Source organism: Chaetura pelagica, unplaced genomic scaffold (assembly GCF_000747805.2).
Source record: "Chaetura pelagica isolate M959 unplaced genomic scaffold, ChaPel_1.0 scaffold24, whole genome shotgun sequence".
Taxonomy (NCBI): Eukaryota; Metazoa; Chordata; class Aves; order Apodiformes; family Apodidae; genus Chaetura; species Chaetura pelagica.
In genome coordinates, this window is record NW_009953077.1 from 2,174,776 (window position 1) to 2,191,226 (window position 16,451).

Consider the following 16,451-nt stretch of genomic DNA (forward strand, 5'->3'; position numbering starts at 1 on the left):
CCCCTTCCCCAAGCACAAAGCAATGGGAAAATATTCACAAGTCCCACAGTCATTTCATGGGGAAGATACAGGTCTCGAAACTGAGAAAGACATGGAATTTGATGTCTTTTTTTATTCTGGTACTAATGAAGCTTCTTCTCTGCCTTCACCAAACTCTAGCATCTTTGTAACTTCAATACTCTTCCCTGAAAGCTTTGTTAGCCACTTCTGCCTACGAAGAAATTTAAACACAGCATCAGTCAGATCATCTACCTTTACTCTTCCAAAAAGTAACTGAAGAGTGGCTTATGGCTGGCTTAGCTTGTCATCTTCATTGAAACAGCATTGTCTAAAGTCTTCATTTGTGAGTTTTCATATTTCTAGGCCTTGGCTTCACAAGCTGCACAAATTACTGCTCTTATATAGCAGAAATTTCAAATATAATTGTTACCGCACTCCCCTCATAGTGTACATTCAGGGGAGTCTGAGGCTTTCCTCTCTCCTCCACTACCCAACCAAACAAGCACTCACATTCCAGTCACTATGGCTCTATATAAATCATGGAGACATCAGCTGTGTGAGCAACAGGGCTGTTTCTAAGGTTCCAGTAACACACTGGGAGGGATTCTGTTCCCCAGCTCCTGCAACCAACAACGTACTGTGTTGTTCCCTCACCTACAAGCACAAACTCAGCAACAGTCACTGAAATAAGCCAGTTAACTTGTGACCCAAACCCAAAGTTTACAAACACTTCCACAAGCAACTGATTGCCATGAGCCCTTTTCAATTAAGAGGAACTTGGTAGCTTCCCTTCACTCCCTCTACAGAGAAATCTCCCATTTTGCTTATCAATTAAGTACTGTTACCAAGAGTAACAAACTGCTCCTTTTGTTCTTTGTTGGTCATGGAACAATAGCAGCCTTTGTCGTAGTTTCAGCACAGCTATTTATAGGTTGTGTCTCTCTAGAGACCACTTCCTCTCCTGATTTCTTCCACCTCTACTTAGCCCAGTCTACAGACATGAATTCCTTATGAGTAAAATGCTGGGTATTTTAAGAGCTAAATCCTGTTCCAAACCAAAAGTGTCTGTTACATCAGGTTCTTATTTTTCCCCAAAACAGTTGTTGGAACACGTGGTTCAATTTCCATCTCTGCAGGATTTGTTGCAGGTTAATTCAGAGGCTGAAATATGCTTTATGCCTCCAGCAATTTAAATGTGTCAGTAAAGAAGTCTTAATTCTATTATTTCATATCCTTATTTTACAGACTTCAGCACATATAGCGGGCAATTCCTGAAATTTCACAGCAAATGTGGGTCAGGCATTCTTTACAAGGCTTGTTGTCAGGCAGCAAGCAGGAGGGATGCAGACTACCCTAAGTATTGACTTATGGACCCTCCTGCACCAAAAGCACTCTTGAGTACCATCATGGCCTTTTCTGGAAGCAAAGAGCCACTGCTGGGGTCCCTGTGAAATGAGACAGGAAGAAAAGCATAAAGAAATCAAAAACCCCTCTAATTCCCTGGGTCCCAATCCAATGGAACTTCAGAGGAAGGTCTCCAAAAGAACCTGAACCCCTAATAAAAGAGTAACTATCTTGAAAACTGTATTTTCATGGGTTTAAGTTTTCCTCTCCAACTCCAGAGCTGATGCACTTTTCAAGCAAACGTAGGTAAAAGGAAAATCCCTTCTTTCTTTCTAGCAGGACTCAGCAGTTATTTCTGTCTACTCAAAGGGCACTATTAGCAAGGGATGCTGGTGGGCCACTTCCTGCAGCATGCACCACATCCCTGAGAGGGTTGTGGGAATCTGTGGGAGCGTAGGACTAGGTTAGTGTACTGTCAGCAAATGCACAACTGTGCTACAAGATTGATGCTATGTGCTAAGCTGTAAATTTTGGCACCAGATAAAAAAGAAACAGAAGCCAGCCCTGGCAGACATCTACTCAGCCAGATCTAACAGCACTTAAGCCTAAGGCAAAAAATTCACTGGAGCTGCCCTCCACAGAAGATCAAAATAAGATTATGCCAGAAGTACGATTACATTAATGCTAGCAGCAATGTGAGGCTGCAAACAGAAACAGCAACTTGGAGGAAACCTGTGCCTTCCCTCACTCACTTTCCCACCTCAGTGTTCTTGCCTTTTGTCTCAGTCTCCCAGTGTCCCCTTTCCCCATTTAGTTTTTAAGTTTCTTTATTCCTTCCACTTTTGTTTAATTTGAAGATTGTTTTTTTCTCCCAGTGAATTTTCTAATATCTTTGCTGTTGCCCAGCTGGGGAATTCTCTCCATCTGAGATCAGGTTAAGCCAAAGCTGTGATATTAGAGCTAACAGTTAGTTAGAGCTAACTAATTACACTTCACGGGACAATACAGTAACTCCATGATTGCCTGGAAACAAACAAACAAAAAAGGTCATGCTACAGCTTTGAGCTCTCTCAAGGAAGGACAGTTGGACTTCACTGGGAAACCAGAAGGTAAGGACCATTGTACCGTATTTGCCATTTGCAGGGCTGGATCCATCAAGCCAAGGATTTCTTCATTATAACTTGACTCGAGGCTAATTATGTCATCAATCACATCATCCATCTGCAACAGAAAAAGGTGGACAAAAGAAAACAAAACAGTTATCAAAGCCACTGGGATACAAAGAGGCCAACAAAGCCCTTCAGCCAGACAGCAGCTCTCTCCCAGGACAAGGTGCCTGGGCAGTTTTGTCATGCTCCACATCCCTCAGCCATGACTCCCACTATTCAGCCAGGACAGTCAGGTCATGACAAAGCTGAGACTTCAAGGTCCAACCCACTCCTCCCACCAGCAGTTACCCTGCTCTCTCTGCCACGGACATGCTGTTCCTCTCAGGAACAGAGGAGAAAGCTCCTTGTAGAACAAGCTACGCTAATGCCCTTCACAACAGAATCCATAAGATTCACATCCCTCAGAAACTCTGCCAAGAATCACCATCCAAGAGCAGCTCAGAGATGGTTTTAGGTGGTGCAAGCCACCTTCTTGCTGGGGCTGGGCTGGAAGGTGTCTCTGTAAGCTCTTGCATAGTCAGGACAAGCAGAGCCCTCCAAAGCACCACACGGGTTCCCCAAACTGTCCTGCAGCATTGACTGTTTCCTTTTTGCTCATTATAAAAAGGAAGCTTGAATGACAGTAACTTACAAAATCAATGCATAACTTTGATGGTAGAAATAATAGTATATAGGGGTTTTATATCACCTCCAGAAAGTGTGATCAGAGGATCAGATTAATTACACTGACTGGAAGTGAGAGCAAGAAAGGAACAGCCTTTATCCTATATCTAGAAATACAAACCCCTTTATTTAAAAAATAAAATAAAACCTAAACAAAACCAAACCAGCAATGGATGCCTACTGAGGACAAACGACCATGGATGGATTAAAGCCTCCTCATAGCATTCTTTTTAAATGCAAGTGTGATCTGCATAAATGTGACATTAGAAACTATCAGGACAAGAACACACACTGCATTAGGCAAGTTTCTTGAGACCTTTTCCTGGTTGATAGTTCTTCTGCTACACTGTTACAGTGCTAGAAAAGCACATCCCTCCTTGGATGTCTTAATGCACTTTTGACATGGATGTAAATTAACATTGTTTTGTTCCTTAAACACATCCTATGCTTAATTCCTTAAAGACATTGGAGGGCAAGTTGACTCTTCCATGTAACTTCAAAGAAACATGCTCATCAGAAAGGGGACCTGTGCTCCAGCTCCTGTGTCATCCAGTACCTGCATGCATGATGCTCGTGAGTGTGTATTCAGAGCCGGGCACTCACTCTCAGCCCTGTTTTGCTCTTCAAATTTATAAAATCCCTGCAGAAATAAAACGGAAAAAAAAAAAAGAAAAAAAAAAAAAAGAAAAAGCAAAGCATGGATCTGAGTTCATGGCACAGTCTCAGTCCCAAAAAGAGCACTATTGAAACAGTGTCATGCACACATGTGCCTGACGACACAGCAAAGTGAAGCTGTAAGTATCTTCAGGAAAAAAAAAAAAAATTTGGGTACAACTGGGACCTTAGGATGAAATTATTTGATATTTACTTCGTTTGAAGCTATGGAGCACAAGTAATTTGTTTTGCATGGGCAAAATACGTTTTGTAATAAGTGTTTCTCAAAGTTGTATAACATTTTCCCCACAGAGTGCAACTGTATTAAAAATCTGGCCCAAAGGCCTCAGGGGCAGGATGAGGCGACATGAGGAGCTCTGCAATTCTACACCAGTTGTTATGTTACCAAAGTGTTGACATTATTCTTACAGATGTTAACATCTTTCAAAACATCTTCCTTCAGCACTTGAGCACACATGTAACATCAACCAAGTTCTGGCCAGCAACAATTAAGACAAGGTTGAGAAGGACTTCTAGGCACAGGCTGGTGAAGTCTTATATTTGCAGCACTGAGGTCATAATGAAACAGCAACCAGTTACATTTTAGGGTAAACTAACTGGGACAACCTGGCCCTCCAGCTAAGCAAAAGCCTTGTTCAAATTTTACTGTAAAAATACCTAAAATGTCTCAAAAACCTTTGTTTTGCAGTTATTCTTGCTATGCTCTTTGCTCTTTTCACACAAATGAGCCATAAATAACATTATTCCAGAAAGTTACAGCTTACAGAACTGCTTTGTATTCAGCAAAGGTCAACTATTCACAGCATGCATCAACCAAAGGGGGGGAGGGTTGGGGGGGGGGAAGTTTTAATAAGCATAAACTAGCTAAAATAGTTCAAAAAAGAGGAAATTAGAGGGACACTTTTTTTTTGGCCAAAATGTTCTATGCAAATATACACAAAACTAGGCAGACAAAGAGGTCATAGTTGCATTTTCGAAGTGAAGAGTTCTGAGAAGAAGAGAAATGAACATCTTAACAAGGAGCAAACACAGAAAGCAAGTAGACTGCAATTCCATGTTCCTGAAGAATATGCCCAGGGAGAGTGTATTACCTCTTTCTCACAGTTGGAGTTAAGGGTAAGCATGGCCATCGGGCTGTTGGGAGCGCTGCTTCCAGTTCCGGGCGGCATGACATGGTCACCGGGCTGGTTTGGACATGGCAAGCTCAGGGCTTGGTTGGCATGTTTGTTTGCTAGAGTGGTAGAGAGGTACTGCTTTACCTGCTGCCGCTGGGCTTGCTGGATATGGTACTTGGTTGGATTCTCAAGGTGAGTCTGCACCTGCACGACACAATTTGAAAAGTGCTTTGTTTTACATCATCATTAGAGGCGCTACCGACTTCAGTGACACTTTTGTGACATCTGTACCAGCTCAGCACAAAGTACAAACCTGTGCAGCTCCAAGGAACTCAACAGCACTTCACCAATATCCCCGTCAGTGGCAAGAAATTAGTCCCTGAGCAAATGTTTCAGTGTTTCAATAACTGACACTTCAACAGTAAACCAAGAAGTCCCATTTGTTTTTCTACAACATGAGATTTCTCACTTGAGACCAACGCTCATGTTTTCCAGTTGATACAGATACTCCAGAACAGACTGTTCTCCGTTCAGACCTTCAGCTACATGACATTTAGTTCTCACTAAAACACAGAGAAACAAGCTGCACTGAAGGAATATTTTTACTTGCTAGTAGCTACTGATGAAAAGCAACTAGTATGGATGGCTGACCTTTAATCAATGGCAGGTAACAGAGAGAGCAAAAGGTTTGTTATATTTTTTTTAGGTTTTGTTGGTTTATTTTAAAACAACAGATTGCTTAAAAAATATATACGTTCTTTTTCTGCCTAAAAATTATTTCTATCTCAGATATAAGGCCTAAATCATATACAAATAAGACAACCTGCTTATAAACACATTATGCAAATAAGATGCAAAAAATGAAGTGTTTTGGTTCGGATCAATCACTGTCCTCAGCAACAGCTATTTTTGTATTTAAGATAAGCTTCTCAGTACTTGGAAATTTTTACATACAAAATATGAAAAACCTCATCCTGAACTATTCTCCTGCACCCTCAATGAGCAAGAGAAGAAAAGCAACTTTTTCCATGCAAAATTTTCACCATATCCTGGAAATTCTTCGTCACCTTTTATTGACCACTAATGTTTTATCAGAAGGTAGAAAGCAAACCAAAATACAATGCTCTGAGAAGTTTTTTGTTTTAAAACAGATTCATTAAAGTGCCTTTTGCAGTTACAAGTGACCATGTATGCATTCCCCCGTTATTTTGTGGAAGAAATTATATAAAGCATATTAGATACTAGAGGAAAAAGATTTCCTGAATACTGTAAGCCTTCTTAGCACCCGGTTTTAAAATAAATCTGCAATAAAAACTCACCTGGTAATGATTATATTCAAGCATTTCCAGCATAGTACTTATAGGTTGGGAGAGATGTGACTGCAAAGTCCTTTGCTCTATGCTGCTCCAGTTTGAGGGATTCACATATGGAAGCACCATAAACAAGCTGCCCCAAAACAGAAGGAACTTGAATGCTACTGCTCAGACTTATAGTAACCTACGGCTATTAGCCACGCATGTAGAGAAACAAACAGTTCACACAAGGGCTCTTCTTGGGAGCTATGCAAGTTTAGCCCTAAATATTGGTTTTATTTTTTCTTCCCTGGCTTTGACGTCATCCTTTTTCATCAACATAAAAGGACCTTTTTAAGTGATGAGCTATCAAAGTCAGATTGACAGTTCGCTCAAGGCTAATTCGCTATTCATCTTTCGTTCCAGTCGTACTAACAGACAATGGTATTTTTCTTTAAGCAGTAAGGTTAAAATTTTTTAAGTACAGACTAAGAAATAAGTGAACAAACTCCCAGGAGCCTGGCGCACATGCCCTGGTAGTGGGGTGCACTGGATAAACCCATGTGGCTACACAGTCCTGTCTTCACCTTCCATCACCCTGCCCATGCAGACACCAACCCACCCAGGACTGGCAGCTGAACATGGAGGATTTGAAAAAGTTCTACTATGTCCTCAGCCTCCCTTGTGCTTCAGAGCCCATTAACTCTGCCCCAGCCTACAAATGGAAGAGGCTTTCCAGTGCAAGAATGGCTGACAATGGGCTAAAGCATGTCCCAAATGCACTTGCACATAGTTCCTACACCTTCCAGAACTTACTTGCTCTTTCTATTCAACTTGATGACAAAAGCTTGTCCTCAAGCACAGGCATCAAAAGCTGCTCAGCTTGCATTATGTTCCAAGGTTTCTGCTATGCAGAGAAGCACACATGAGACAGCATTTCTGGAAAGCTTAATCTGAACTATTGCACTAAATCACAGGGCAACATAATACAGAACTCTGCTGTGATAAGCACAGCACTTGCTTTCCCAATCCCAAACTGCGTTATCAATGTTCCTGGCAAGGTTTACACTGTCCAGGTAAGTCTATTTTTCACTTAATTTTTCATCTTCTAAGTAGATAAAGTTATCAGTAAATGAGTTATTTTCATAATGCTTATCTTTGAATATGTTATTTTCAAAACAAGTCCTTCCTGTCTGCCATAATTTGCATGTTTCTCTTCCTCCCCAGGCATCAGACCCCACGGCTGTTCTCCCTCAACCCTGCCATGGCAATAGGATGGATCAAAACCTCTCCTCTCACACCCATCTCCTACCCACCCCCCACACTCCCGGAAGAGGGACCAGCAAAATCCCAAGATTCACATCCTCACGTTCAATGACCAAATATTATCTGTACTAGACTCTAATACTGACTCCACTGTTTGAAATACACAGTGCCTAACTGACCCAGGACTTTCAGCAGCAAAACTCGTATTTACTTCACAAGAACATACTTTACCCAACATTTCAGTATTCTGCATTTAAATAGACTGTCTTATTTTGCTATTCCATATTTTTAATTATTTTTTTCATAGGCTGTGCTGCCCAGGGAAGACAAACAGTTGCAGATTTCTACTTAACACAGCAGTGTAACTATTCTCTGAGAATTTTAATCTTGCTGAGAAGTGTATTCTCTCTGGTCCAGGGCAACAGACTTCAGCTGCAGTTATGAAGCTAATCTCTTGATTTTTTCTCTTTTCCTTTTTCTAGGGAGTGGGGAGGGATATCTTTCTTCCTTTGCCCACTCTTACAGTGACTGTAACAGTGAGATAAACACAACCACCTATTTGTGCACAGCATGACTGCAAAGGCAAATTATAATCTGATCCGTTTAATTGCTGACACACCACACAGTCATTCTGGCTCACAAAAATTAGTATATCCTTCCAGGAGTATTCCAAGCAGAGTTACCCACTAGATCACATTTTCACGTAGAGTCAACTCCTGCTACACACGGGCAACAAGTGACTCTGAGGGAACTCATCTGCTGTCAGGTGTCTGGGCTTCAAGTCAGTGGCAGCTGCAAAACAGACCCTAAAACAGAATTCCACCACTCTGAATTGGAAACCATGAATAAAAGCTTTGCCTTAATTACGATCTAATTTTGGTCCTCAGCCCCCTCTTGCCTTTGGGGTGAAGAATAGTTCTTGTAATTCTTTCACAGTCATGAGACACAAAGTGCAAGACAACAATTTATTGGTTTGGCTACGCTGCCTAAGAAATGTGTCTGAATGGGGCATGCAAGAAAAATAGAATCACTTAAAACTGAATCCTCTGGATCTCCCACCATCTATGTCCAGGAATCTCAACCCAAGTTTTGCTGTAACATCACTAAACTGAGTAGAACACGGGTTTTTGGGGTGTTCTGGTATTGGCAGCAAGAAGTAATGGCAGTACGAGTTGAAGAACTTTGACAATTATTTAAGACAAGATAGCAAAAGCAGCTAAATTTATCACAACCTAGTAACAGAAAAAATTTGGCTACAAGGAACTACAGCTCAAGGATATCCAAGTTGGTCTGGTTTCATGCTAGAACAGCCTCCAGTGCCAGCTCAGCAGCATCTCCACTAATCTCTATGGCTGGCTCCACACAGAGAGCCAACTGTCAGCTGCTCCTGTTCTACAGGTCTCACAGGACAGAAGTTCCAGCTCCATCCATTCTTGCCACGCTGGCACTGAACTGCTGCTCTTGAGCTGAAGCACCGAGAAAAGCAGTATAAAGAAACCAGTTTGACTGCACCCATATGTAACCCATCTTAGGCTCAACAAGGCTGAGCTGGGCTGGAAAAGTTTTGGATGGAGCCATGCTGATTATCACTCAGCACTCATCCCTCGCTCTTTGGAGTATCCTGGAGAGCAACGTTATCTCAAGCAGAGGAAAGGCTTTCTCATACCTTCTAATCTCAACACCTGACTCCTAATTCCAGTGCACACATCCAGTTCATGTCTTCAAGTAGGGGAAAAGCAGTTCCAGTGAAGCTGCCTGTTTTCTTCCACATCACAGAAACAACTGTAATAACCTATATATGTAGAGGAGATTTTTCCTAGCCCTTGGCTGTAATGTCAATCAATCAAATAGTTAATCAATGGCTTTCACTAGCTTTAAGTGCACACATCACACCAGTGGGAATTTTAGGTGTACTTCAGACTACATTCTTCAAAATCCCTGTAGTATATTAACCATCAGTGACAGGGTTCCTGAGTAGACCAACAGACTTCCTTTAATTTAAAAAGCTAAAGATGTCTCCCATTAAGGTGATCAGAGCTCAGGAATTTCCACAAAGCATAGCTGCCTGCTTAAGCACAAAGCACTCAGTGGTTCCTCTGTACAAAGCCAACACAAACAAATGAAACAATACTTCTGATACTTGCTCCTCCTGTCAAGTCTTGCTGAGAATCACTCAGACTTAATTTATTAATAACTTGCTAATGATGGCAAGAACTTGGAACAGTGCTGTGTGGCAACTGAGCAATGCACCCCTACTCCCACTGACCAAATCCCTTTGGTAAAGGGGCATGGAAGAGTTCACTCTTGGGCAGGTACAGGGCAGCAAAGTCTCCTGGCTTGGCCAAGTGTTTTGCACAGATTAAAATAATAGGGATTTTATACCAGAATAAAAACCAGTAATTAGCTGTAGCTTTACTACCAATCATCCTCTAAGAAAACTTCAGAGAGTCTAAGAATATTTTGGGTCGGAAAAGACCCTTGAGATCACTGACAGGGTGCTGAGCCATCTCATATAAACTATAGCATGCTTAGAAAGGTTGGACCAGCTGATCCTGAGGTCCCTTCTGACTTGGCATTCTAAGATTCTGTGAGTCCAACCATAGTTAGAAATTTATTAATTGCTGTAGGATCAAGGTTTGACCCACCAGTACTTCTGGTTAAATGTAACTAGGCAAAGTTATTTGGCCTGTGTTATTTATATACCTATGAATTTATCCATGCATGTGTATGATTTGTTTGAAGTGGATACCTGCAGGAAGCCAGCACCAAGCCCAGCTTATCTTGTGTTAAGACTATTTCTTCAAGGTGGAACATTGCTTATTGGTTATCTCAGCCACTACTTAAAGTCACAGTGTATTATTTCTCACATCTCCAAGTACCACTGCTTTCAAACCTCTCTTAGCAGAGAGAAATTTTAAAAGTTTATTTTTGTGATCACAGAATAGTTTTGTATGAGCTTTGCATGAACAGCATGACAAAAAAACCTAAAAAAATCACAACACCAATAAAAAACAAACAAAAACACAAACCCACAAAACAAAAAGTTATGCAACGCTGAACACTTCTTTTACTCATGGTCTTTCCTGCAACTTCTGAACAGTTTAACATGCAATTTCATTGTGAAAACTTTTGCAGATATCCAGACTACTAGTTTACTCATGTTGCTACACCATTCACACGAAGTGAAGAAAAGGCAACCAGGCTAAGCGAAAAAACCACGAGGAACAAAGAATTTGAGGACAAAAAAAGAACCAAGAGGTGTAGTTAGAGCACTGGAGACCTCATGCCTGTGCCTGCAAAGCTGAAGATGTCCCAAATCCTCTGTTGACGCACCACAAGTGACAAAAGGCCAATAGGATGCCAGCAGCTCTGGGGATGCCCCACTCCTCTGGCCCCTACGAGCTGGGAAGGACCAGATTCCCATTCCCAAACCACACAGAAGGAGATTCTTCTCACCAAAAATACCACCGAATCCTCCTGCAAAAGTGAAGACAAACCACTTCATGCTTCATTTAAGCAGAGAGAGGCTTGGGCAGAGGGACACAGCAGAGATTTACAGAGGACAGCCAACGAAGGGAGAAGAAAACTTTGCCTCCTCACCCCCACTTTTTTTTTTGTTTTTAATTAAAAAGCTCATTTGTTTCAAGTAAATCGCCTTAGGACTTACAGTTTATGATTACAAATAAAATACTTTTTGGTCAGTTTTCTCAGTTCAATAGAACTTTTTGTTGCGTAGAGAGCTAAATGTCATGGGATTTTAAAGAAAGGTTAAAATTCTGTGTCATTGAACAATTAATGCTACCCCAAGAAAAACGATACAAAACCACATCCACTGAATTGTTTTGCAAGGGTTACAGGCTTCAGCTTGGTCCACTGTGACAGCAATAACCCTGTTCAACACGCTGGTCCAGGGCTTCAAAGCTGCTTCCACCTATCACTTTCAAGGATAAAAAAAACCAACAGCAGTAGCAACAAATTGTTTTCTAGGACTTTTAAGAAAAACATGACATATGAGAAGGATAATCAATCAGCGCCTCTTGTGTTAAGAGTGATTTCTTCTCCTGAATTTTTCTTATCCAGGTTCAAGATTCTGCAAGTCATATTCATCAGAGCTTGACCCATTAAGCCAAAAAATCATAAAGACTACAAAAAATTAAAATACTGATCTTGGGCTTCACTGCAATGTCAGGAAGAATTCTCCCAACCCACCTCAGAGCAATCCTAACAACCTGCAAGACACCGGTTTAACTCATTCTCAAAGACACTTTCTCACATGCACCATTCAAACAGAAGAGCATCAACAGCTTTCCCCCAAAGGATGTCCATGCCCTTTAAGAGCTTTGCATGAGGAGTTTTGCCCTCTTGCTTTCTGCAGCCTTTCTAGTCCTCCAAGATGGAACCGCTACCTCATTAGAAATGCAATCAAAATGAAGTTGATTGGCTTGGGATATATCATTCCCAACAGGGCCACTGTGAATTCAGTAACAGAGACACCTATTCAGTAACTTCTCTGGCTGCCATTCTCCCCTTCTCTCCATCTTTTCTAGATCATGTTTGTTGCCCTTTCTTTTAGTCCATAACCCAGGAAGAGTGGCCAGAAGGAAAACTGATTAGAAAGCCCCAAGAGCAGGAAAAAGGTGAGGAGTTACTTGTATTGACCAAGGAATGACAGGCAGGGTAAGCTGATTTTACCTAAGGCACAGCCAATGCAAGGGAAAAACATCAGTTAGCACAATAAAACTCCTTGGTTACCTAACTCATCCAAAAAAACCCCTCTGAACTTGAAAATCATGGCAGGTATGAAAAAGTTATTTAAGATCTGGCATCGTGATTCCAGTCTACATGGATCCACAGCCATCTTCAAGCACAAATAGTTACGAAAAAGAAAAGGCACATTGTCCAGAACGACCACTTATACAACTATGGGTTGTTTTGCTCATCACCAAAAATTCCTCCGCGTAACGTGACTTTTTATCCAAGGGAAAGACATGAAGCAGACAAAAAGAACAAAGTTTTTGTGGATTAGTATTTAAAAACTGTGCTTTAGCTATACAAGCACATGACAACAGTATCTAAGGAAATTAAAGAGATGTTAGCCAAATTTGCCTAAGGCCACAGGAATTGATGTAACTTGCAGGTTAGTGGCATGCGAGCTGCCATTCCTCAAGTGTGGCTTTCAGACAGGATTCAGTCCTTTGAACTCCTGCATTGTTTCTTGTTAGTACATCAGCATTTCAGCTGTTTACTCCCTAACACACACGCCATAAATTTTTATTTCATACAGTTCCTGAGAGGACACCAAAAAGCACTGCAACATTTTAGGACAGACAAGTAATTGACCCCATCAAATGTCACGACACAAATCTTCTGCTGTGATTTCACCTACCACAGGTGCTTCAGAGTATAAATAATGTATGACTACCAGGCAAGAATATCAGGCACACAACTGAGTCTAACAGGCAAGTCTGAATTATAGTCCTCTCACAGTAAAAACCGTAATTCAAGCATCTCATAGTTATATCCACTTCTGCCATCTTACTCTCTTGTAAGGAAGCTGAGCAGCACTTCCATCAGCACTAGAGGATTTGAGATAGCTCACAGTAGGACATGACTCCTCCTTACAGGAACTGTTAAAGATAGACAAAGTTGCTCTCCTGCGAGACCTGGCATAGAGATGTGAACTCTAGAGGGAGCACAGTCATAGGACTACAGACATTCAGCTACCCAAAGTCGTACAGAAGTTCTGAAAACATCTCTCCTTCCTGCTCCCCCTTGCAAAAACTTTTGTAGCCCAAGCACAATCATCTACCCTTCCTATAGCCCAAGCAACACCAACGCAAGATTTACCAAACCACTCTAACGCAGCTCACTATTGACTATCAAGAGTCACTTTAGAGAAGTAAAAGTATTTGTCCAACCTTATCTTCCTCCTAAGGTTGCCAAGGACAGTGTAAGCCAGCTTTGACCTGCAGTCACATATTTAGAGCTTGAGCAAGACTATCACTTGCATTTCACAGGGGTTACTAACTCAGCCACCGTTCCAGCTCTCAGTAACCCCTGCTAGACCTGCACAACAGAGTATTTCACTTCCAGGTCTCTGGTTCACTGCAAGCCTGCTGGAAAAACTGGTGTCTTCACAACATCAGTCCGTTACATTTCCCACGGCCCAGAGGAGGTGCAGAACACAGAACCTTCTCCCAGCAGGGCCTTGGTGGATCAGGCTACTACTTATATCACATCATCCTTCAAAGGATTTGGAGATTCTGGTTATATTTCTGGAGCCTACACCCGAGAGAGCATGCAGATTGTTACACAAGAGGAGGAACATGAGTTTTTCCTCAAGTTCTACAACACCCTGAGGAGACAGTTTCCACAGGTGAGAAGTGGCATCCTTCTCCATACCTGGTTTTGCTCAGGTTGCTTATTTGTCAAATGTCAAGAATGCAAATGGGACTGAATAAAAATAATGGCATCTTTGTTGAAAATCAACAAAGCACAAAACAGTTTTATACAAGGTGTTGAGTAAAAAGTAACCAGATTTGAGCTTAAAACAGAAGGAGAGAGAGCACATACTGACTTTAATATACATATCCTTATTACCAGCTTCCTAGAGACAAGGATTTGCCCACACACAGAATGGATCAGGTTGTTTATTATCCAGACTTCAATAAAAAAAATACAAGAAGCTTCAAGTTCCCATGCCAAAAGCAGATTTTCATCTACTTTGCCAGTGCATGGACTTGTCTTAAGGTACATCACACAACACTGACTTTTCACAGGTAAAATTTATGTTAAAATAGGCTATTTTGCCCAAACTGTAAATACAAAGTACAAGAAAGGAAAAAAAAACTTCAACCTGCTACTTTCATAAATTTCAAAAAAACATCCCCTCCACACTGGTCTCATCTGTCACTAGGAGGTTTGTGAAATATAAGTCAGTTTTGTAGTGTATGTGACACAGTTTTGAGTCTAGATAATTTCAAATATTGAGAAATGTAATCTTTGGCACTTTGGGGCTAAGAAAAAAGTGACTTTGATTTAAAAGTCTTTCAAATACACCATGCTAGCTCAGAATATTGCCTGTGGGCTACTGAAGTATTTATTTACAGAATTTCAACATTCATCACTGAAACACATAATAGGGAGAGAGATGTAAAGACGGTGCTACATCAAAATATATCTAATGCCCAAAAGCCACAAACAAACAGCTGTGCCCTTCTCTTTTTAAAATACAAGATTTTTGTAAACTCAAATGCAACTTCTAGATTATCACACTCTAGGGAAAAAGTGTGCCTCCCCACTTTGGAGCCACACTGCACATCAGAAGGACATCATAGAAGAGTTTGGGTTGTAAGAGACCTTTAAAGGTCATCTAGTCCAACCTTTATTTCTTGCTGCACACTTGTCTAAAGACATCTACACTTGCTGCATACTTAGTCTAAAAATGACCTAGGTGAAGACTGCTATGCTCATTGTTCACATAATTACACAGGGACTGTGAGGTTGGCAGCCTGCTCTCAAGGTCACTCACAAAGCACATATCAAGAACATGCCATTAATCACGACTCAAACATCAAACCAAGAAAACATATACACCAAGTCCAACCAGTGCCACACCATGTGTGCTTGAACAGCTGGGCTGGGCATCTACTGAAAAGCCTGCCTAGCAAAACGTTTAAAGGAGTATCTAACAATAAGAGTGAAAATAATTTTGAAAGAACCATTTATGTTAACAAAGCACTTGGCAACACACTGGCCACAGCACAAAGGACACTTGTTCTGGAACACGCCTGTTCTGAGGCTACCCACTTTATGACAAATACAAAGAACCATGAGAAGTTGTTAGCAAGAGAATGAAGATTTTGTTAATTCAAAACAGTTTTACGCATGTTAACTTTGCCCTGAGCTTCTCCATGTCACAGTTAATAAAAAATTAGAAAGATTTAAGCTGGGCTCTACATCACTTTGTCTATAGCCAATGATGTCTCATGGCAGCCCCACTATGGAAGGCCTGAACAAGCAGATGAATAAAGCAGTGTAGATCTGTCCCTTTTATTCACACTACTAATATGATCATTAGACAAAACTTAAAATAATAATAAATAGCTGACTTCACTGAAGTGAAGGAAACGCAAGCTGACTTACCACCAAATTCCTTCACTTTTATCCTTCTGCTCAACGAGCTGTGATGTTATTTATGGCTGTATTAAAACCTATCCAGTTGTAATAAAACAGTTTCAGTACCTGAGAGTGCTTGATCATCATGTTCACTAATGTAAAATAATCCAAGTCACCTTCATGCAAACTCAACTTGCTACTATCAGAAGCATTTTGCTAAATACCAGAACTGGGATTTTTTTGGACATTGGTGAGTATGCTCCTTGTAGAGGGTGGCAAACCTGGAGAAGAATTAACCCAGGTGGGTAAATTGATGCCACAGAGCATCAAATCTGAAAGCCAACAGTGTTAGGGTTTCCACACACACAGTTATGGCTCTCCCTAGGGAGCAGAGTGCTGATGTCCAACACTTCCACCAAGCAACATGACATCTGTTATTTCCTGACATCTCACTCACCAAGTAGGTGCCACAGCAGACATCACAGTAGCCACAAGAGATTAAAGGCTGCAATAGGAAGAAATTAAGTATGTTTATTCCGCTCTAATTTTAAACCCAAAAACCATAATGAAACTTAAGTGTTTTAGTTATTTCCTAGTTAAATAAATGTTGCTGTAATACTTCTGTAACTCAAAGATGTACTTAAGTGAAACAGCCACTAGGTTGCATGACCATCTCTTACAGCCCATGATCTTATTCCCACAACAGACAGACAGTGAGTATCGTCTGGCGCCCAAGAAATTAAAAAAAAAAAAAAAAAAAAAAAAAAAAAGGGAAAAAAAAAAAAAAACAAACATCTGGTCCTTTTTTA

The 16,451-nt window shown here is 41.0% G+C and overlaps 1 protein-coding gene across 6 annotated transcripts in view; it reads right to left on the reverse strand.

The window, feature by feature from the left end:
- The window catches only part of MITF (microphthalmia-associated transcription factor), a 45,432-nt gene that overhangs the window by 11,725 nt on the left and 17,256 nt on the right, over positions 1 to 16,451 (reverse strand). For 2 of the 6 annotated variants that reach the window (XM_009996893.1, XM_009996891.1), the window contains exons 1-4: positions 6,286 to 6,318; positions 4,943 to 5,170; positions 3,733 to 3,816; positions 2,470 to 2,565 (exon numbers count right to left, since the gene is read on the reverse strand). In XM_009996893.1, the coding sequence (XP_009995195.1) occupies positions 2,470 to 2,565; positions 3,733 to 3,816; positions 4,943 to 5,170; positions 6,286 to 6,318 (441 nt within the window). Of the gene's footprint in view, positions 1 to 2,469; positions 2,566 to 3,732; positions 3,817 to 4,942; positions 5,171 to 6,285; positions 6,345 to 16,451 lie in introns of those variants that run through there. The other 4 variants (XM_009996895.1, XM_009996896.1, XM_009996894.1 and 1 more) reach the window with 4 other exon arrangements.